The following is a 24,410-nucleotide window of genomic DNA, read 5'->3' as shown; positions in this document are numbered from 1 at the left end:
GTGATCTCAGTCTAGTGGACTTTTAATGTGGCCTAACTTTTAGTTTCAGAAAACTGCCTAAAGGGAAAGTTCTGAATTTTATAAGCACTTTGTACATTATGTTTTAGGTTGTTATTTATTACAAATCCCAGCTATCTGGACCCAGAAGCTAAAGCTAAAGTTTCTGACATTGTTTTCAATAATCTCTTATTGTACAGTGGTCCTGACTCCAATAAGGCATTGAACGATTTCCAGTTTTTGTGAAATATTGGATTTTTTTCTTTAATTGTCAAAAATCATAGACAACATTGAGAGCTCCCTTTGCATTTCTCCTCTGTCCTGCACTAACTAAACTCCCTCTGGTTGAGGACTAAGGGTCAGCTAAGCCACATCCTGGTGATTAATGCCCCATCCAGACCTCAATCTTTATGCCATTACGGGCCCATTGTATTGGGTTAATTTGGGCCACGGACTGAGGACGACTGACCGAGTCAGCTGGCTGTGTGACGCAGGATTACAAAGCATACAACTGTCCTCCACCCTCATTGAAACCACACAATGAAACCTGCCTCAGCAAGTGTGAAGAATGATGCCCCTGTCACTGATTCCCTTTATGTAATCCCAGCATGCACTGGGATTACATAAAGAAGGCTAAGTGTCCTTCTGTGCTGACAAAGACGCCCGCTATCTTTTTCTTCTCTGTGTACAAAGAGGAAATGAAGGGTAAAGGAAACAACGGATGCATCGTCCATTTGAAATTTAACCAAAGAATTCAACAGGAGCTTTTGAACAAAAACACTTTTTATAAGAAAATATATATAAATCTATCTTTTTACACATAAATAAAATATATAAATACAGGTACAAATTTTGTTTAGCTTTGATTTGTGATAAATGTTATTAAATGTGTTTCCATAAAATTGCACAATTTGACATTTGCTTAACGGAAACACAGCAGTTTTGGAAAATAACATATTTTCTCATGAAAACTTTTTTGCCATACATGGGTTTTTGGTCAAACTGAAATTGGTGTATTTTACAAAACTGCAATGGAAACACTTTTTTCTCATCACACGAGTTACATAATCAACAACTGGATGTTGCCACTGGCGCAAACTATGAAGAAGAAGACAGTAGCTAGAAGATTATGGCGTTTCAGGGATTTTAATGATGAAATAATAAGAGATTTGACAGTTGGGGTATGATGGCATAGTCATCTCATCAGACACAAAACTGGATTTACAGGAAAGATATGATATTTAGACAGTGCTTTGTCGTTACAAATATTGTAAAGGTTTTGGAAACCATAAGCATTTTTTAAATACTCTGAAAACAGTGTAGAACACTTCCAACCAGATTTGGTAAGTCATTTCCTCTTTTATGCTAGCATAATCATAAACTGTCCTGTTTCCAATAAGGCATTGAAAGATTTCCAGTAGTTTATGTAAATATAAATTTTAGTTACAGCAATTGATGACTGTACTTGCAAATCACCAAATCCTTATGAATATTACAGCTAGATTCAAACACTAGAGAATAAGAATTATTACCAGCATCTGATCTCTGTTGGGACTTTCAGCCAAACATGAATTTCTGACTCTGTTTTCTATCAGTTTGGTAAACCTTCAGCCAGAGATATAAACAACCCACGTTATTAAACTGTGATTATAAAGAGTCAAAGATGATTACAAGAACATCTATTAGTTTTCTATCAGTTTGGTAAACCTTCAGCCAGAGATATAAACAACCCACGTTATTAAACTGTGATTATAAAGAGTCAAAGATGATTACAAGAACATCTATTAGTATTCATAACCTCTTTGTCACTGTGACATGAAATGGTTGCACCAGAGTTTACAGCGCTGCTCAGCAATTCCCCGTTGAAGCATTAATAGTTGTTAATTCATGCCAGTGTCAGGAGAACCAATGTGTTTATGTGAAGTTTTATGATCTCCTCTTATAAACTGCCCATTAATGAATAGAGCAACGGTATTGATGAACAATAAAAATATATCAGGAAGCTTGTTATGACACAGAGCGGATGAGACTGCAGGATGGTGGTCAATTGTAATGACAAGTCTGGTTTCTGGTTTATTCCGGTTGTTATTCAGATTCACTCGTTGCCTGGATGCTGGAGTCAAGATTTGCAACACAGGTGTTTTACGGCGTTGCAAATCTTTTTCATGTGTTCAAGAATGCAGCACCACTAAAGTAACACAAGCCAAAGTATTAGTAATCTATTAGTTTGGCAAACAATCACCTGTACAGTATGCTCCCAAACTGTCAAGAGCTGCAACGTGACAGACAATGAGCTGTCCAATCAGAAACCTGGGAGTAGTGATGAACCCTCAGCACCACATAAAGGCAGCTACAAAGTTGGTCTTCTATCGCCTGAGGAGAATTTCTAGGATTAAAGGACTAATGTCCAGCAAAACTTAAAGAAACTCATCCATGTGTTTATCTTTAGTCAGATTACTGCAATAATTAATAGTTCTGCCTAACAGAATCAGACAGCTTCAGTTGATGGAGAAAACTTCCTTTCAATTAAGGCCTAGAGCTGCCTCTGATCAGTAGTAAATGAAACATTGACCAACTTGTTTGATGTGTACTGATGATTTTGACGACTTCATGAGGGTTTTATGATGAAAAGCACTTTGAACTGCCTTGTTGCTGAAATGTGCTTTACAAAAACTTGACTTGAACAAAATAATCTTCCCAAACTTTATATTCGGTGATCTCCCAAACAACATTAGCTTGAAGAGCAAAGTAGCTTGATGCATGTCTTTGGCAGCCAAACAGAAACATGAGCATGACCAATAACTTTTCTAGTTAGGTTAACTTATATTTTATCAAAATGATGGCCACCCATCCTGATGCCAGTTGTGCTAGAACATTATCATTTACATTTCTACTGGTCTACTGAGTCTGAGTCTCTGAATAAAATTATATATATTTGACTTTGAATCTGAATTTATATTGTATTGCTTTATTATTAGCTGAATTTTACATGCTTGGGTAGAACTTTGGCTTACTTCATTGACATTTTAGATCTTTATGCTACATAAGTCTGGCCTAACTAAACACAGTCTCATTAACCCGATCACTAAAGTGCTGCAATCCATGCAGAACACCACTGTCTGTTCGGCTCAACGCGTGCAGCCAGCAGGAGTCGCATGCACTACGAGACTAATCTATGCTTCAGGGAACAAACCTTCACTGTAATGTCCCAGATACAGATAGGAAAAACAGAACAATGGAGTGTTATGTTATGGAATAAAAAGTTATTTACTGTGAGTGAGAGGGAGGATATAAAAAATTTATTAGAGCTGAAGTCTGAAGTCCCAGTTTGAACTCTTTGTTACAATTTCTGAAAACAGATGTCTTTGAAAAATGTTGCTTCTGAATGACACATCTCTAAAGTTACAAATGAAACAATCTAGTTTTACAAAAGCATGATTTGATTTTAATGAATAAAAATAAACTTACCTTATATCCTAAATGTCCTTTTTAAAAACTTGGATACTAGAAGATGCCTGAATTACCTGCACAGTATTAAGAAAGAAAAGATTTGGAGGCCTTGAGTCCTCGACGCGGCCATCGCGGGTTCGACTCTCGGACCCGACGATATTTGCCGCATGTCTTCCCCCCTCTCCTTCCCCGTTTCCTGTCAGCCCACTGTCATATAAGGGACACTAAGCCCACAAAAAGACTCCCTGGAGGGGTAAAAAAAAAAAAGAAAAAAATTTTTAAAAAAAGAAAAAAAAGAGAAAGAAAAAATTGGGGCTCGCACACTGGCAAAGAGTGAAGTAAGAAATATGAACATTAATGACCCTTAATAGGCTGGGTCTCTGCATGGTCATTGCTACCTGCTTATTTTTTAATAGCTGTCCTCATCGCGCCGTTTTAAGACCCCAGGGTTTAATTTCTGGTATTTGTGCGACTCTATTTTCTTTATTCTACAGTCTGGAGGAAAACTGCAGAGCCCTGAGCTGGTCCTTTTAAAATCTCCCTAAAGACTTGAAGAAATCTAAGTTTTTCCCAAGTGACAGTCTCAAGAACATAGAGGTCATAGTTTATCATTTGAAGTCTTAAAAATATATATATACAGTACAGACCAAAAGTTTGGACACACCTTTTAATTCAATGAGTTTCCTTTATTTTCATGACTATTGACATTGTAGATTCACACTGAAGGCATCAAAACTATGAATAACACATGTGGAAATATGCACTAAACAAAAAAGTGTAAAACAACTGAAAATACCCCTTATATTCTAGTTTCTTCAAAGTAGCAACCTTTTGCTGTGATTACTGCTTTGCACACACTCTGCATTTTCTTGATTAGCTTCAAGAGGTCGTCACCTGAAATGGTTTTCACTTCATAGGTGTGCCCTGTCAGGTTAATAAGTGGGATTTCTTGCCTTATAAATAGTCATGAAAATAAAGAAAACCCATTGAATTAGAAAGGTGTGTCCAAACTTTTGGTCTGTACTGTATATATATATATATATATATATATATATATATATATATATATATATATATATATATATATATATATATATATATACTGCTCAAAAAAATAAAGGGAACACTTAAACAACACAATATAACTCCAAGTAAATCAAACTTCTGTGAAATCAAACTGTCCACTTAGGAAGCAACACTGATTGACAATCAATTTCACCTGCTGTTGTGCAAATGGAATAGACAACAGGTGGAAATTATTGGCAATTAGCAAGACACACTCAATAAAGGAGTGGTTCTGCAGTTGGGACCACAGACCACTTCTCAGTACCTATGCTGTCTGGCTGATGTTTTGGTCAGTTTTGAATTTTGGTGGTGCTTTCACACTCGTGTTAGCATGAGACGGACTCCACAACCCACACAAGTGGCTCAGGTAGTGCAGCTCATCCAGGATGGCACATCAATGCGAGCTGTGGCAAGAAGGTTTGCTGTGTCTGTCAGCGTAGTGTCCAGAGGCTGGAGGCGCTACCAGGAGACAGGCCAGTACACCAGGAGACGTGGAGGAGGCCGTAGGAGGGCAACAACCCAGCAGCAGGACCGCTACCTCTGCCTTTGTGCAAGAAGGAACAGGAGGAGCACTGCCAGAGCCCTGCAAAATGACCTCCAGCAGGCCACAAATGTGCATGTGTCTGCACAAACGGTTAGAAACCGACTCCATGAGGATGGTATGAGGGCCCGACGTCCACAGATTGTGCTCACAGCCCAACACCGTGCAAGACGCTTGGCATTTGCCAGAGAACACCAGGATTGGCAAATTCGCCACTGGCGCCTTGTGCTCTTCATAGATGAAAGCAGGTTCACACTGAGCACATGTGACAGACATGACAGAGTCTGGAGACGCCGTGGAGAGCGGTCTGCTGCCTGCAACATCCTTCAGCATGACCGGTTTGGCAGTGGGTCAGTAATGGTGTGGGGTGGCATTTCTTTGGAGGGCCACACAGCCCTCTATGTGCTCACCAGAGATAGCCTGACTGCCATTAGGTACCGAGATGAGATCCTGAGACCCCTTGTGAGACCATATGCTGGTGCGGTTGGCCCTGGGTTCCTCCTAATGCAGGACAATGCTAGACCTCATGTGGCTGGAGTGTGTCAGCAGTTCCTGCAAGATGAAGGCATTGAAGCTGTGGACTGGCCAGCCCGTTCCCCAGACCTGAATCCGATTGAGCACATCTGGGACATCATGTCTCGCTCCATCCACCAACGTCACGTTGCACCACAGACTGTCCAGGAGTTGGCGCCACCTCATCAGGAGCATGCCCAGGCGTTGTAGGGAGGTCATACATGCACGTGGAGGCCACACACAATACTGAGCCTCATTTTGACTTGTTTTAAGGACATTACATTAAAGTTGGATCAGCATGTAGTGTTATTTCACTTTAATTTTGTGTGTGGCTCCAAATCCAGGCCTCCATTGGTTAATAAATTTGATTTCCATTGATGATTTTTGTGTGATTTTGTTGTCAGCACATTCAACTTTGTACAGAACAAAGTATTCAATGAGAATATTTCTTTCATTCAGATCTAGGATGTGTTATTTGTGTGTTCCCTTTATTTTTTTGAGCAGTGTATATATATATATTTAATATGTTGAGCTATGTTGCACCGCAACTGAAGGTAAGTAGAACGGAAAAATTGTTCTCACAAACTCTGCAGCGAAAACAAGTTTGTAAAAATGTCATAAAATGTCTTTGAACTTTTATCGGTGGCTTGTGTTTGTTGACAGCATGAGCTACAGTTGACTCAGCATTCTATCAATCCCTGTCTGAAGTTTTTGAGAAAATTGGTTATATCGCCACCACATAGTCTGATTAATGTCTTCCTACGCAACTCTACTTTTGATTCTCAACTCCAGTCAGAGCGACAACTGGGATTTCTTCCATTGAGCTTCATTTCTTGCAGTCTGCCTGTAGTTTAGCGGCAGCAGCAGAGGAAATGAACAAAGACGTTCAGTCCGTGTTGGTCACACCTCCAAATATTCAGCAACTAAAGTCAGAGCCAGAGGAACATTTAAGACATTTTATTGTTGGAAAATATGTTGTGAGGTTGTTTTTGGTAAGCTCAGATCCAGTGGTTTGAAACTTGATTTACTTTTAGAGCAAAATGATCAGAATCTTAAATATGATGTGGATCTACTAAATCAAGGAATGTTGTCCTAAAAATAAGCAGATTTAAAAAAAAAAAATTCAACCTTTTAGTTGCTTAAATGTTGTTCTGCCATGTTTGTTTTCTTATTTCTTTGTTTTTAGCAAGATAAGTTACTCATTGTCTAGTGACAACAGATCAAAAATAGCCTTTTGGCTAATTCTGGTAAATTTATAAAAATGTTAATTAATGTGCATTGCCCCTACCAAATGAATTAAATCTAAATCTTTTCTGTTAGAATATTTTGTAGTTTCTGATAGAGCCAATCTACCCTTACATGCATCTTGGTTAGTAGTAGTTTAAGTTAACCAGTTCATCACCAGAAAAGGAACAACAGCTGAGCAATGACTCGGGTGTCAAAGCATTGACACTTTAGCTAACATTAGGTTTTACTAAAAAGGGGATTGTGCTGAATTAAAATAAAGTGGTACTCTGTAAAGGAGCAGGAGGACATGCAGTTCAGATGATGCATGAGTCAGATAATGAATGACGAGAAAAAAAAAAGCCCTGAAATGTCAGACTAATCTTCTGGCAGTCGGTGGAGACGCAGACGTCAGATCATTTTTCGGTTTCATCCACAAGGCTAAAAATGTATCTGCAGATGTCCTCTATGTTAGCAATTAACGCACTGAGCCACGAACAGCAGCTTGAGCTTCAAAATGTCTCTCTTCAATATGTACAAAAGGTCCTATGGTAAATGTCCATCAGTTTTATCAAATATTTGACAGCAAATAATGACATATGTTAAAGAATCACTGCGTTAGGGTGAAAACTAACTTTGTTCAGGATTGTGGCAACTTTAAAGTATGTTGTTAAAATGTGGAAAAGTTCAACAATTTACCTATATAGATATATACAGTGGAAGTAAGTGGTAGTTTTCAAGATACATAAAAATATATAGAATTTACTACAGAAGAAGAGTATCAGCATCTGTTCCAGGATATCCAATATCAGCAGAAACACTGTAAACATGTCCACATTTGTTTATGAGAACATTTTGATTCAAATTGAGGGTTTTCAAGTGACTTTTGTGATATATCACATTTTTATAGCAAAAACCCACAACTTAAACCCTACGGGGAAAAAAGTACAGCCATTTTGTTCTGTGAAGTATGTTTAAATTGAGAAATTGTGTGTTTTTATGGCTTTTTAAAATGTCCTCACAATAGTAGTTTTAATTTACAGAGCTTTTCTAGTCTGAGCACTAAAAACACTTTACAACATAATCACCCAGATGGGTTTGGTGCCTTGCCCAGAGGCACGTCAATGTTTAGAGGGCAGGAAACTGACTCTGAACCTGCAACTTTGTGATGTTAAAACATATTCACAGTTTCTAGAACTTATGAGTTATTAAACGTGACAGGCAAACATTAGGATAAAATGTAAAATTTTAACAGAGTCCATCCTTTCATTAAGCGGTCACTTTTCAATGACCGAGAGCCCAGACCCTGTGGACGAAGTGAAGCATAGTCATCAGTGAAATATAGACAATTCACACACGATTTGAGTGAAGTAACAGTTTTTAATTAGAAGTTTTGTACAGTAGATTTTTAGATTTTCACAAGCTAAGAAGTAAACGATGTCAGACAGGTATGGGTAACTTCTGGTCGTTTCAGACAACGGATGGGTTGGTGGTAAACGGTGAACATGTTTACCGTCTTCAGTCTGTATCAGATGAACCATTTTTAAAACAATTTAATCTAACCTCCCATAATCTGAAGAGACTTCAGGATTCAAAATGTAAGTTTCAGAAACCTTCTTAGAATCGGTTCTGAGTGAAAACTTTATTATAAGCCAACTTTTAATACAGGTTTTCATCCAAACCTTTTTAAAAGGCGTTTCCATGTCAAATTCTGGCGCACTATGAAATAGTCTTTAATTATTCCCTTTTTTTAACACCAAAACAATTTGCCTATCCTATCATCACCTTTGTAATTAATTTTGGAGATAAATCCAGAAATAATTACAGTAACTGCTTGTAGCAGTTTTAGGACATGGTGGGTTCATCTCGTTCACTTCAGCTCTTAAAAATAAAAACAAACCAGTAAATAAAAGTTAGAAAAATAATTGTCAATCTTAGCCAAAAAAAGAAACTAACAGCTCATTTCAGCAACTTTGTAAATGGGATTTATCATACAAACAATATGCTTTAACTACAAGGAGAGGGCTAGCCTCTTTCTCAGATGCAATAATATTCCATAATCATATACATACAGAGAAATATACATTTGTCATAAAAAAAAAAACTATATTCTGGCTTATTTGTTGTACTTTACGTTGAATTGGAAAATTGAAACAGTTCACAATGCTCTGAAAGAGAATATTATTAGACATCAACTTGCCCGATTCAAAAGTGTTTCAGCCAAGTACGTACAGTGCATATACCATGTTTATGCTCGGTAAATAACATTGCGGTTCTGCAATACGTTAACTGTGTTCTGATTAGCTACATGAACCGAAGCAGCGACTCTTTAACGCTCCCCCAGAAGCAACAAACGGTCGGAGAGAGAAGCTCAGCGTGTCGAGGTGAAATCCTGAACACAAGCTGGGAATGAAGTGTAGAATGGAAAACAAGGTTTGTGATTTCCTGTGGCAGGAACCAGACACTTCAACGTCATTTACTTTTTAAAACTTTTTTCTTAAACTTCTTGGAAATTATACAGAGCAGACATAAGTTCACAGAAGATAATAGGGGGAAAAAAAGATGAAAGTTGACTCGTTGCTGGAACTCTGCCTGAATCCTAAGCTGTTAAAAAGGTTATATTTTGCTTTAGTCCAACAGAGTCTGTTCACAATGATTTTTTACAAGTCACCGTTAGTTACATACAATTCCTAATCTGTCAGCAGTCACTTTGTTTATTAGAGACAGTTCATACTGTGCTTTGTACAAGGAGTCACACCTTTTGAACTCCCCATCACTCAATTAATTAAACTATCCCCACTGTGATGTATGGTGGCAGAAGTATCATGCGGTGCTGTTCTTTTTCCAGCAGGTAAAGATGGAGCTAAATCCAGGGACAGTAGTTCATCTTTTAGCAGAATAAAGCTAACACACGACTAAGAGTAATATTGTGTTAGAATGGCACAGTCAAAGTCCTGACTTAAATCCAACTGAGAATTTTTGACGAAATTGAGAAATTACAGTTGAGACCAATTAAACTGAGGCTAAGCTGTGTTGTCTGTTAAAAGCTTGCATAGTTTATGAAGTACTGTGTCTTGATTTGTCACATAAAATATCAATAACATAAATTGATAATTTTGGTTGTCACGAGAAAAAAATGGAAGTAATTCAAAGGGTGGAAAAACTGTTGCAAATCACTATGAAACTGAACAGTGAACATGAGTGTTAACAGTGCTAGCTGTTAGCACTGTTAACAGCGTTGGTTGCCTTGGAGTAACAATGTCTTGGGTTAAATCCCAAACCTGGGGTCTTTCTTTAGGGTTTTGCTTTTTTCCCCTGTGGATTCTCTCTGGGTTCTCCAGTTTCCTCCCACAGTCCTAAGCTTAACTGGTAGCTTTAAATTGCTCACATGGTGTGTATGAGTGATTTATTTGTGATTGTTCATCCAAAGTGTGTCTGTTTTGGCCCCTGACGGACTAGCAACCTTTCCATGGTATACCTCATCTCTTGCCCAATGGCTGCTGGAGATAGAAAAACTGGTTACAGCGAACAAATTTACCCTCTAAGAAATCCTGTTAGAACTCTGTGACTGAACTCGGTTATAACCAATTAGCACAAAGTGTTGGGTTGGAAGGGTTTCAGAAAATAATCAATTAAAACCCACTCTGACATTAGGGAAGCATAGAATTTTGGGCGGTTTTAAGTAAGAGTTGCTGAAAACACTTGACAATTTATCAGGTGCATGATAAATTGATTGTTCAGGAACTTTGCTGTTGTCTTCCATAAAGGAACTAAAGAATGGAGAGTTTTAAGGAGGTGCAGTAACAGACGACAGGAGTGTCTCCATTATTGACATTTGATTTATGCATGTCTATATTCATTGTCTCGTGTGTGACATGATGCATTTGTTTGTGGGACTTTGTCATGTGTGCTTATCAGCTGACATTAGTGTTCAGAATGAAATACAACAAAAACATTTCTGGGTGTGGCCTTTGACACTTTTCTACTGCTTTGAAGCAGGTGATGTGCATTTGAGTCTTTAGTTAAGCTCATAAAAATGTAAAATACCAGATCACATCATTATCAAAACATACACAAATCACAAAGGAGACTGAACAACACCAAAAAAACTCTGCCTCAGTGATAGATTCAGCTTTACTGAATTTAATGTGACTCTTAAGCAAATGATCCCACCAAAAAGCCTCAACACGCATATAGAAATGGGTGAAAACTTGAATGGGGAACTCTGAAAACTGATGTTAATTTACACTGTGTTTCAAGGGTCTTCACTCATCCATCAGTGGAACGTAGTCCTCAAGGGTATTCTGTCACATCTTCCTGCTCAAGCGGCATTCGTAAATGTTTCAAATCCACATTTCTGACCGAACCAGCTGTAATGAAGTCAAAATGTCTAATAAATCACGATTTTAGCATTAAGCGGCAATGCAAAAACCAACAGATCGGGAAACAAAAGTGCAAATGAAAAGATCCAGGGACAACAAAAGTACAACAAAAGGTACTGAAAAAGAAAGGATATCTTTTTCCTTTTTTGCTTTCTTTTATACAAATATGAGTTTCTCAGTCCATAATTTGCAGCTTTCTGGCAGCATGGCTACAAGTAGCCCTGCACTCCAAAGTAGAGCAGCAGGGGCAGCAGGGAGGTGACGCCCACAGCCTGTCTACAGACGGCCGAGCCTCGCAGGATGGCGTTGGACGCGCTTGGACCATCTACCTTCGGAGCCTGCGGATCAGACTGAAAGGAAAGACAATGTGTGGTTTAATGATTCTAAATGACTTGTGATGCAAAGATAAACAAATACCTCAGTCTTAAGACAGACTGTTAAGATTAGCGGCAGACAAAGCAGAGGCCTACTTCTGTTCAGTTACATTTCTATAAATTTGTGCTGCTGTGTTGCCTTAATGCCTTGTGATGAACTTCAAACAGGACTCATGTTTTCTTTCCATTGCTGTTTTCTTTTTCCAGAGACTCAGTGTGAGGCTTTCGGTGAAAACAAATGCATGTCCAATTCAATGTGTAAACTATAAACCTAGCTTACTCCATCTTTATGTCACTGTTATCGGTGTATAAAAAACCCTAACTAAAATAAACAACTCTTAGCCTGGTGGGGCAAAGTAAAGTCTGGTGGCCCTCCAGGTTGATAAAACTTTGGGTGAAACCCTGAAATAATTTCAGATTTCGGTGTCCTGTGATGGACTGGCAACTTGTCCATGGTGTCCCACACCTCCAGAACAACCATTTGGTGCAAGTCATTGAAGCTTAATGTTAATATTAAAGCTATGCGAATACAGTCCATGTGTGTTTGTGTCATAAATTGTGAATGACACATCTAGATCTACTAGATCTTTAAGAAATAAATATAACTTTTTTCTAGGGCTGCCAATATTAACGCTTTCGCCCATGTGATTAATCTATTAAGTTTAACGAGTTAATATTTCATAAAGCAGATAAATCACGTTATCTATTTTGACCAAAAAGCCTCTACTAGCCCTATTTAGTTCACAGAAACGCGGCATGCGGTCTTGTACTGTGGTCAGCAATGCAAAGTCACAAATGTGAGGGAAATATGAGCGAGTCAGACTGGTGACTCAGCAGAAAATTTAACTTTACAAAGCACCGTGATGAATGTTTGAATAAAACCAAGCCAGCATGTGGCCGACTTATTATAACGGTGAATTATCCTTCAATGGAAGTTTAGAGTTTCCATTTCTAAATTATGTTTGAAACAAAATGATTTTCCTAAATATGAAAACCTGAGAAACCGAGATGTTTGGTTTGAGGCAATAAAATATTTTCTTTAACATTTTTAGGAAAATGTGCATTTTTACATTTCAAGATTTCAAAGTTAAGATTCTAGTGGTTAATTGTGATTAATCACGGCACTATGGTGTGATTGATTGACAGCACAGAGCTTTTCACTCACCTAAACCTTTTGTCTAGAACTTGGAACTTGGTTATATTGGGTAAAGAGGGAATAACTGCATCAAAGCACTTGGTTGAAAGTTTTATTATTGTTTTGAGAAACGTTTTTACGGTTTTGGTGTTGCTCCTAATAATAACTGCCAACAAGCCCCAACCTTTAGATGCTGCACTTGTAGTTAACAAGTTATCTGGAAGCCTGAATATTTTGATGAACTTTTTTCCCTCAATAAAAACACACATTAAATTTTCATTATTTATGAGCTTTAGAAAAATCCTCACCACATTTTTAATGAGACATATTAAACTTCTACATTGCACAATGACCTAATCAAATCAAGTTAATCAAGGGTGACAGAAATATAATGAAAGGTTGTTTTTGTTACTATAAAATCATGAAGTGAAATAATAAACATAGTCTCACATGTGAAGGTATTTAAATTAGCATGACCCAACATGTAAAAGGTATGTTAGTATTTTTGCTCCGTTGCTTATGATGCTTCAGCCAACGGCTGGGTCATCTCCCGGCGACCCGGTTCTGCTTCCACTAAATGTCAGTCCAGTGCATAGCAGTGCCTTATTATTGCAGAATGACATTTACAGTGAACTTTAAAAGTCGGCAGATAAGCAACGATCCCATTTCAGCCTCAAAGGAACTACAAAGACCAAGAGTTTACAGAGAAGGCAGCAAAGATTGCTGTGGCAATCACCATCAGAGGAAGGTCAGACACTTCCAGCAGTGAGGTCGGATTAGGACCCTGTGATGATTTGATCACTCAGCAGATTGCTTGATGCTCTTAAATAAAATTGTTTCCAGGAAGAAAAAGACTGAAACTGTTGGATTTAATGTGTTTGGGGTTTCTGAGGGCTGTGGTACGGTTCTAAAACGTAGGAGAAAAATGTCTGTTTAAAAATATATTAAATAAATAATTTTAGCCAACAGTGGTACTTCTGTATTAATGTAAATTGCCAATGTGGTAACTGGACACACCTTCTTTGAAGTTTTTACTGCAAAATTGTTTTAAAACAGGCAGAATGATGTAAGAAAGTTTATATGAACATCTTTGAAACAGATTCATATTGTTCATGCAACTAACTACGATTTTATTAAAGTCACTTGCATTTTCCAATTTATACAAATGAATCAAAGAATAGACAATGAACTTACTGAACAGACATCAACAGTGGCGTTTGAATGTAGTTTCTGAGCCTGAAATGAAAAAAATGACAAAAAAGAAATAAAAATCACAAACCAAATACTATTTTAACAGTTAAGCCCAAAAGTATTCAAACCCTGAGAGATTTCCATATAAAGTCATCTGTTGAAATCAACATTGCTGTTAATGCTTTAAAGTAACCCAGCCAGAGTCCTGGCTTGAATCTGTGAAGATAAAGATTAGGGTGATGGTACGGAGGTCTTCTACCCTCAAACACTTGGCGCTCATCACCAAAGACAAACATGTCATGTATCATGGGAAACATGTTCAAAGAACAAGTTGATTGTTGTAATTTTATTTTATTTATTTAACCTTGATTTTACCAGGATAAAGTTGGATCTTTCCCCATCAGAACTCCAATGTCAATTATGACGGTTGTGGGCTGACTCGGTCCTGCATGGAATCGCATCCGGACAGGATGAGTAGCCAGCCGGTGGACCTGCGCTGCCACAGCTGGCTGTTTGACCCGAGAGCAGAAACTCAAACTGTAGCTCTGCTTCACCAACACAAAAAGGTTTGGGTGCATTACTTTTTAGTCAGACTGAAGTCAACTTGGCCTTCTCTACTATTAATCTGTCATATTCATGAACCTCATTTACTAGACATTTCATACAAGCCTCTTTATAATACTGAAGAGTAACGTTCTGCTTCCACCATCATGAAGAGTTTCTTCACCTGGGGAAAAAATGTTGCTTTCTGACATTGTGGCGGTGCTCTACATCAGCTGTATCATTCCTAGCTTTAGATTGTGGAATGTGGAACTTTAATTGCTTTCTAGGATGTAATGAAAACAAACCCTCTGTTCCCTCTGCGTCATTACAGAAAGGACCTCACATCTGTTCTCCGCCTAGAAACCACGGAGTGAGCAACCGTCCCACAAAGCAGTAATTTCTTCAGACGGCCAGAAGTGGGAATGAAAGCATGATTTGTGGTATGTGGAGCGTACCACACTACTTGAAATATTTCTCTGTAGATTTTTTACCTTACCTTTGTTCCCATAAAAGGAGACACTGAGGATACAATAACGTACTCAAACAATTGGTAAAATCTTGGCTGGCCGTTTAGGTTCATTAATTTCTGCCTCAAGACATTTGGCAAACCCTTCCTAAGTTCACTTTGCAATTCATTTGGTATGAAAATATGAAACTTTTCCTATAGATGAGAGGAGGACTGGATTTTCCCCATTCTTAATGCGCATAAACAAAATCAATAAAAATACGTGGGAGGAATACATGTTCCTCCCTACTGAGAATTTTAGTCATTTAATTTAATGACTTTTTATATCCTTTCAGTAACTTTTTTATGGCTAGCTCAAACTGAATTTCCAAGCTATGGTAAAAAAGAATAAATAGCTTGTTTTGTTGCATAAACACAGTAATGAATATGAAATAACAGCGCACCGAGATTAAATTGCTGAGGTAGATGCTGCAGCTGACACAAATATTAATGTGATTTGGAAAAATAAAAATCAAGAACTGCTGTTGCTTTTTGGAGTTTCACATGAACTGTATACAAGAGCAATACAGAAATTGTAGATCTAAATATACCAGCAAATTTAAAATCCTGGTTGGAACTAAAACCATAAAGATTCTTCTATTAACACTATAAAACAGCTGAATCTGATTACCTTGGTGTGTAGTTTTGTACACGTAATGCCAGATGGTTTTGTTGTTTTCAAAAATGTTGCAACCTGTTGAACTTTTCCACACTTTGTCAGCTTATAAACACAAATATATAAAATACAATGATGCATCAGTTGTCTGGCTCAGTAGCAGAATCCAAATCAAAGACCAGATTGATATCACATTTTGGAACGTCTGCTTTAAGGTACATGAGCAAAACACCACCAACCTGATTAGTACTGGATGTTACTAACCTGCCTCAGAGGTTTCAAGGCTTTTCTATTCTTTTCCTTCTGCAGAAAACTTCTTCATAGAACCATTTCTTCCGGCCTACAGAATACATGCTTCTTAATGTAAAGTTTTATTTACCCACTCAAACAATGTACTTTTGATGCTGTTTGCTGAAAAATGGCTTGGCAACACCTGGTTCAGCTCTTCATTTCCTGAAGTTGGTCCACAATGTAGCACATTTTATAAACTATGATTGAATTTGAGATGAAATTACAATCTCAAAAAATAAAACAAATTGAACTTTTTATTAATTTTATCACCTTGAATCTTGTAAATACTGTTTTCCAATCACATAAATGATATTTGCAAGTTAAGTTAATTGTTATCAAATATTTAAACAACAGACCTTACTCTTGTTTCATAAGCACTCTGCTGAATTTAAATTTTCAAGTTTGTGTTCTATGAAATTCTTAATTAATTTAACATCAAATTTTCACATAATGTCTGAAGTTCATATTTCAAGTTATATAGCATCAGTAAGCGACTGGCAGCTTCATGCATTCAGTTTTTATACCATGAGACAATGAATCTGTTTATCGTCACATTCATTTGAACTCTGCTTTTGATCTGTTCTGTCCGTTATGATGGTTATCCATCTGAGGTTATAACACTTTCAACAAAGGTTTAAATGTAAGTGAGTTAAACAGATTAAATGAAAGTCATAAAAACTAGTTATTCTGGTAAAAATTTGTTTTTTTAATGAAGTTTATGAACATTTTCCTATGTATTCTAAAACACGACAACCAAAGCTCATTAGGAAACAAAGTTTTAAAGGTCATTGGATTAAAATACATGCATCATGTTTGCATGCTGCACATCCACTCTGAAAAGTCACATTAGCATGAAGTAACCAGATTTATCCAGAGCAGTTTCTACATGATTAAAATAAAAATATTTTCATGAAGCTATATTGAATGAATAACTATGACAGAGCAACAAAGATGATGGCAGATGATCTGCTTTCCTGTTTCCTCTACAGGAAAAATAAAAAAACAAACAGAGCTTTTTTTAGCATTTTGTTACCACAATATTTATGAATACAGATGATGGAGTAAAGGTAAGAAGCTGGATGTACTTTTTTAAATTTAGTGACCACAGACAAAAACTCAGATCAATTTCCAATTGGTAAAACAGAATAATGACTTTACCCTCTTTCAATCATCTCTCTCAGTGGGGCGCTTCTCTTCTTTTTTGTATCAACTATGATGTTCAGTGAAGACTGAAGTTAATTGTCTGTATATGATACAGTCTTTATGTTCTTTTCTTATTAGACAATTTTTTTGTCCCTGAAGACTCACACACACGTCATGTCAGAGATACCTCTGACGATGGCTATGATGAAACAAGTCAGGTGTGTTTTACAGAAGGACCGTTCATTTTGATGAATTAATTACATCAACTGTACCTCGGAAAATTTTAACACAATCAATTTCTGTTTTTAACATACAAAAGTTCTGATTGGAGGCTTTGTTTTCAATGAATCATGAGTCATGTGATCAACAGTCAGATTTTAATACTGGTGGAAACAAAGAGGAAGAAGACAGGAAGTGGGAATCATTACAAAACATCAGCAACAAACAGAAATGTCCAGTACGCTTCCAGAGAAATATTATTTTCAAAGACGCTGCATAAAAGATTAAAACACTTAAAAACTGAATGGTGCAAAGAGTTACTATAAACAATCTGATGGTTGAATAACCTGAATGACTGATTAAAAACAATAAATATCTTTGTTTTGAGATCAACTGTCTATTTATTACATAATTTAGCAGCAGAAATGGTTTTGAATTGAAAATGTTGCTCATTTTGTCAATAGATGTTTTTTTGGTTAAAATCTAATTAATTATTTACACATTCTGCAAAGACTCAATTAAAAGTTTTAATCGAGAAAAATCACTACTTTTAAGACAAATTATATTGTCTATAGAAACAAAAGAATCTAGAAACTTTATAGGATATTTAAAGCTCATCTTTTAAAGAAAACTGATTCTTAAAAATGAAAACTTTACTTTTAACGTAAAAGTAAACATACCTTAGGAAGTAGGTTAGCACTTGATGGCTTTTAGATTCTCTGGTTAATTATATTTGTGTTTGCATGTGTGGGGGGTGGGGTGGGGGGTTTAGAGTGTGTGTGGGGCGGGGGGTTGTGAAACAAGGAGAGATCAACAAGAAGTCGACCTTCTGACAGGTCTGTCCCTGGAGGATGTCACTTCTGACAACATAGTTTTTCTTGATGCTAGCATATGGGCACATACCCCCCCCCCCTACACACACCCACACCCACATGCGCACACACCCCAACCTTCTCTGGGGAAGTATTTAAACACAGCAGCCCTCTCTAACTTGTGGTTGGCATGCTATCAGAGCGGTCCTGACAGCACACACGCATCACTGCACCACCAAAGCTCATTATCAGTATGGACAGTGCTGGCGTGTGTCACTGAGAGCACTGGTTTGTATTTGTGTGTGCAGGCTGGTGACTATAAATGAGTCCATCTGCTCACTGTATGGTTGCACAATAAATGTTTCCAAAAACCAAATAGAATTGATGTTTTCAAAGGAAAAGCCATTTGGGATTAAAAAAAAGATAGTAAAGTAAGGAAAACAGATGAAATGTCTGAATGCATCTTTTGAGCCATCAGAACAACGCAGCTAAATAACAACAGTAATGTGTTGTGTTTTATGTAAAAGTTTTGCTGAATGATAAAAACTCAAAGCTTAAGAGGCTATGTATATATGTTTTTTTTTTTTTTTAATGAAGTTAGAGCAGTAACAAATAAGCTAATGGAAATATTGGATTTTCCATAACTTGGCCTTCACCTTCCCCCACAATCCCTAAACTCTCATCTCCCTTTACTGCTCTGTCTGGGATTTCTCTCACCGACGTCGATTTCTCAAGCAGAACATCAACCAGACCAAACAGCAAGCAGTAGGAGAAGGTGTGAACGATGATGTTCATATTCTGTGCTGTTTTAGAATTGTTAATCAACCTTGTGAACATGCTGCTAAATGTGCTAATGGTGGAGAAACAACTCAGCATCCAAGGAAAACCATTTATCTGTCGTCATGCTAACTACTCTTAGCATTCATGACAGGCTCTGCTGAGAAGCTGCATCATAACACAGAACAAGGTGATGAAGAAAAGCGCAAAGGGAGCGATGTGCACACATGCTTGATTGACAGCACTAAGGACCACTTTCTGCCTCAGATTGGTTGTTTCTAGTTAACACTGAGATGGCAGAGGAGTTCGGCCTTACAGATTATCTGTCTCATGTCCCAACATAGTTTCAACAAATATGTAAAAAATTAAACATGTGATGACATCACACACAGTACTTTTCCATAAAGTATGTCACATTGACAGATTAGATGTGACCTCAGCCAGAGTTGTGCTACAGGTGACAATTATTATTGTAGCAATAATAGCTATATAATATTATTATAGCTATTAATAATATACCATATATTATAATATACTGATAATATATTATAATATATTATTATAGCTATAATAATAATAATAATAATTATTATTATTATTATTATTATTATTATTATTAGCGCATATACTAATATACCATATATCTAGTTTGTCTCACCTGTAAGTTGCCACAGAAGTGGTAGAGGCTGGAGTCGGTGTTGATGTGGTTGTCTATGTTGGGGTTGCGTTCGCGGTTTCTTTGGTAGGGTGTGGTGATGGAAGTGGTGGTCTGAACGGGGGATATTGGCGGCCACATGCCGATGTCCGTTCCGTTCCCGAAGGCCTGGATGGCGTTACCTACAGAAAACAACAGCAATAATCACAAAATGTCAGTTTGGCATTTTCTCTGTAGGTGAGTCAGTGTTAGATAAGCTGAGATGGTAAAGAAGGATTTCCAGTGTGCCAGTTTAGCACCCACCTGAGTCACATTGCGCATCACAATGTTGCTATTCCCCATGTTAAAATAAAATTTTATATTGCAACCACAATTAATGGAGAGTTAGAAGGTACTTAAGTTTTGTTATCACTTCCTTCCATTATAAATTCACCACACCGTCAAAAACCTGAGTGCTGATGTGACTTTTTACCATTAGAGTCCATTAGCGGCCCTATTAATAGTCCGCTGTGGCTTTGATGTAAAGCACAAACGCACACATCAGAAGAATAGCTGAGCTTTACAGAGCTGCTGTTTGAATATAATGATATGCTTCCTTCTAACGGTGAATTATGACCCTGATGCTGCGGTAACACGGCGACGGGTGGATCTGCATAACAGCTCTTTAACCCCGCAGAAACTGAGGGTGTGAAGTGTCACAATGATGTTTACATGGTGAGATGTACCAGGGTGTTCATTTGTAATGTGATTTTTAGCTAATTAAATGTAAATCACTGAATTAATTTTTGCTCCAAAGATTAGGAATCAGTTTTTTATTGTTATGATAATTGTGTGACAGATATAGGCACAAGGGTAGCTTTGTGAACCCAAACAAAAAATGGAATCTGAAAGTACTTTTCTGCAGGCTGGGTTCTGTTGAAAATGTTTATGCTGTGAATGGAAAATAACTTTAGCCTGAAAAAAAAAAAAGAATTGTGAATTGTTCATAGCATCTAAATAGGTTTGATACCATTTCCTTTGTGAAACAGAAAGTAATGGCTTGAGCAAAATAAATCCATTCTTTATGATCCGATCTAATAACACTTGTCTGTCACACAGATGAAAAGTTCTGGCGCTAGAAGCACCAAAACAATTTTTTTTTTTGGCCGTATCAAAATTGGTTTACTTTGCAAAACTGCAAACACTTTTTTCACATCATATCAGTCACATGATCAACAACCGGATGTTGCCATTGGAGCAAACCATGAAGAAGAAGATGACAGGAAGTGGTAGGAGGACAGTCACATGATCAAACTTATTCACGTGTAATTTTAACTATGTTTCTTATTTAATGGAAACACTGCAATTGTGAATTCATGTTTTTTTTGACATTAATAGAATATCAACAAAGTTTTGCTCACATTTGTAATGGAAACGCAGCTAGTGAAGTTTATCAACTAATGTAGCTAAAGAACCTAAACAATTGTAGCTGTATATCAACAGCATCAATGTACACCAAGCAAATTAAAATAACTTTAATCCTGGTCAAAACAAACATAAAAATCACACAAACTCAAGGAGGAAATGTAGAGTTTGAGGTCAACTAACCAGGTCCATCCTGTCCTTCTCATGTTTTTTTCATTTCTCACCAAAGATACCTTGACTCTAACAAGACTGAACCAGAAATCCTATCCAGTCTGGCAAAGGGCAAATTCCTTCATCAGCTGTTGAAACTCAAAGTTTGGTCTTCATGACTTTGATGCTCACAATGTGTTCAACACAAAGCTGTCTAAGTTAATCCCAATGTCCCAAACAGCATTACGTCTAACAACAGGTTTGATAGACTGCAATTCCTCAAGAAGCAGGTTCAAGTTATCTGACAATAAACTCTGTGGATATTCTGACATTAGATCATGAGCCTATCAGGAAGCAGACATCTGGATGTTGACTGAACCAGGCATTTAAAGAGACAAGCTGGTGAGAACTGAGCCTCATTGCTTCCTGTCTTTCCTTGCCCCTCCTCTGCTGGAAATGACTTCAGATTAAACACACTGTGACCTACAAAGACGTTTCCAGTTGGTTCCACTTGGCAAGTTTAATACCGTGACTGAACTAAGTAAAATCTGGAGGAGAGTCGACACATCCTTAAAAGACTCACATAGAAAAACATTTGCAATTGGCAAATCCAAGATTACAAGCAGAATAGTGCTGCTTATTACTGATGTTGACTGAAAAAGTGCCAGGCAGGTCAATTGATATAGTTCTGTTTTAACAACTTGCTTGTTCTAAACTAAACCTGTTTTTTGTACAGTATATAGCTGATCATTTTTGGAGAAAAAAGTAAACAAACAATAAATATTAAGCACAGACTGTTTTTTTCAGCATCCTTATGGCCTGACTGGGTCCATTTTTGCCAAAAAAAGACTGTTAATACTTTATTTTTGCTTATGTTTTTATTTTTTATTTTTGATTAAGTAGCTGGAAGCTTTATGTGGAGACAGCAGAAGGATGATGAGCACATTGGAAGAACTGATGGCTCTTTCCTGTCGTGTCTGCCTCCTTACCTAAAGCCTAATTACAGTCGGCTGTGTACAGTATGCACTCTCTGTATGAATCCTACAATATTCCCAATCAAACTCATTTCTGTAGTCTACATTTTATACAAATGATCTTTCTGAGTGAGATAAGTTAGGATACAAACAAACAGGTAATAGCGTATGTGACAAATATTTCAGAATGTTTCACAAAGTGTGCTTAATTGTTTTATGTAGAGATCAGTGCGAAATTCGTTATTCAGATCTGTCAACATATTTGTACCAGGAACAAAAACATTATGACAGCAGCATCCCGAGTAATTATTTTCAGTGAAATGTGAAACCTAATTTATGATAATCTCGTTTAAGTGGTGTAGCTTGGCTCTGTTTGGAGCCAGAAAAAGAACCAGTGGGTTTAACCTGCCCTCATACAGATTAAACTTCAACACTTGGAAGTATTAATATAAGGGTTTCGCAGTAATCCTTCAGTGAATTTGCATAGTAAACTCTGAGATGGAGTGTTTGGCTTTTTACAGCAGAGGAATTGGTATTTCTGTCCCTGTTGAGTCTGGAGACATAAAACCAGTTTACAGTCACTACTGTACCAAAATATAACTATATAAATATTTCTTCATAAATATAACCATAGACAAACATTTTCTAGACCAAAGTATTTTCCAAAACAAATCATTTGGATTTTATACCCACAATACAAAAATAACAGCTTCAGAGGAAATATGGTAGAAATATTTCATGACGTTTGACTAAGATTGTACAAAAAATATAGAAAAACATCCATTGAAATGTACTCAGAAAAGGAGTAAAGGAAAAAGAAAGAATATGTAAGAAGACTGTCGTTCTTCTCTCTAATATGACTAACACTCTTTATCACCGAATGGATCGGTCTTCTTCGACAGAGCAATACGACGTCCAAATTACGAACAGCTCTGTTTAGATTCCTTCAAGTGATATTATTTAAGCTGCGTTTCCATCATGTTTTTTTAATGCGCATTTGAAGTATCACATTAGATGGATGGAATAAAGTGACAAGTCAGATAAATGATCAAAACCTTTTCAACACTTTAATTAGGATGAAACAGCTTAAATACAAAAAGTGGTCCTTATATTAATTGTATTTTTTTCTGTTGCCTTTTTAAGGCTTAGTAGGTGATGGATATGTGTTATTAGAAGACAATATTGACAATACTTAAAACATGTATTTTCTGAACATTTTTGAACTGAAACACAACCGGCTGCTGGGTGATTTTTTAGTTTTCTGGGGGGAATCCCTGAATATAAGCTGTGGAAATATCTTACTTAAGAAAAGTTTTCCTTGTTTTAATTTGCAAACCCAAACATTCATCCAAACATTCAACCACACTGCATTTCACCAAACATGATACAATCTTCCCACCGCAGCAGATACTGCTGTTTGCAGCGAGGAGTCCCACACCGACATCTTCATTTACTACTTTATATCTCACTTTACACACACAGGGATTGTTGTAAAGATAGAATTCAGTTGGCTGGCGTGACCTTTGCATTTCCAGAGAACGAGCCACGGAAAAGCTTTGAATACATTAAGACTTTGGTGTCGCTTTGAGAGTATTAAAGCGGCAGATACAAATCTCAGCTGAGGAGTCACACTGCAAACGCTGATAAACTGTAAGACAAATTACAGGATCGAAATGGATTTGCTATCTTCTCACCAGATATTCTTCATGCTTTTATCAAGTTAAGAGAAAAACCACATGAGGAATATCTCAAACTGCAGACTCTGTTGGCTTCATTTTAATAGGGTCAGAAGCCAAAAAAAGAAGGGTGCATGCTTCAGAATTAAAGGCTGATAAATTAAAATCTGTCTTAATTAGGAAATTCCAGCTCTTCCACGATAAGGAGTCTAAACTGCAGCACACAGACTAGAAGCTCTCTCTATTTCTGCCCTTTCTCCGTCTTTCTGTCTTTCTCTTTTGTCGTGACCCTGTGGCTGGTGTGTGTCAGGATCTTTAGAGTTGTCAGTTCCAGTTACTGCTGAGCAAGCTTAATGAGAGCAGAAAGAGGCAGGGCATGAAAGGACAACGGTTGAGACCAGAAAAGAAAGGATGAGCGCTGCCAAGTGGAAGGGGAACGAGTAAAAGAAGGCGCAAGTGATCGGGAAATGTGGGGACGATTGGAAAAAAAAGAGAGTAAACAACCGAATCTGCTTACTAAAACTGACAAGACAATGAATAGCAAAAAAAAAAAACAGATTTAAAGCTTTTATTAACCTTCTCTGGTCTTACTTGGACTTTGAGACGTTACGCAGCAGGGATGCACCGGTCCACTTGTTTCACTTCCGATAATGATATCAATATCTGAGGTTGCGTATCGGCCAATATATGATACAGGAATGATACAGGAAATTGGAGCAGAAGTTTTCTTTTTTTTAAAAAAATACAGACATAAATGTACTGAATTACAAATG

General features: G+C 37.2%; 1 protein-coding gene across 2 annotated transcripts in view; it reads right to left on the bottom strand.

Moving 5' to 3' along the window:
• Positions 1-8,156: 8,156 nt before the first annotated feature.
• The window catches only part of LOC102229707 (GDNF family receptor alpha-1-like), a 117,626-nt gene continuing 101,372 nt past the window's right edge, over positions 8,157-24,410 (bottom strand). For both annotated transcript variants that reach the window (XM_023327467.1, XM_023327468.1), the window contains 3 exons: positions 19,437-19,615; positions 13,876-13,917; positions 8,157-11,522 (listed from right to left, as the gene is read on the bottom strand). In XM_023327467.1, the coding sequence (XP_023183235.1) occupies positions 11,382-11,522; positions 13,876-13,917; positions 19,437-19,615 (362 nt within the window). In that variant the 3' untranslated portion in view covers positions 8,157-11,381. The remainder of the gene's footprint in view (positions 11,523-13,875; positions 13,918-19,436; positions 19,616-24,410) is intronic.

The sequence above is a fragment of the Xiphophorus maculatus genome, chromosome 22 (genome assembly GCF_002775205.1).
Source record: "Xiphophorus maculatus strain JP 163 A chromosome 22, X_maculatus-5.0-male, whole genome shotgun sequence".
In the NCBI taxonomy this organism is placed as follows: Eukaryota; Metazoa; Chordata; class Actinopteri; order Cyprinodontiformes; family Poeciliidae; genus Xiphophorus; species Xiphophorus maculatus.
Note: the sequence above shows the minus strand (reverse complement) of the source record. Positions and strands in the feature narration are given on the sequence as shown.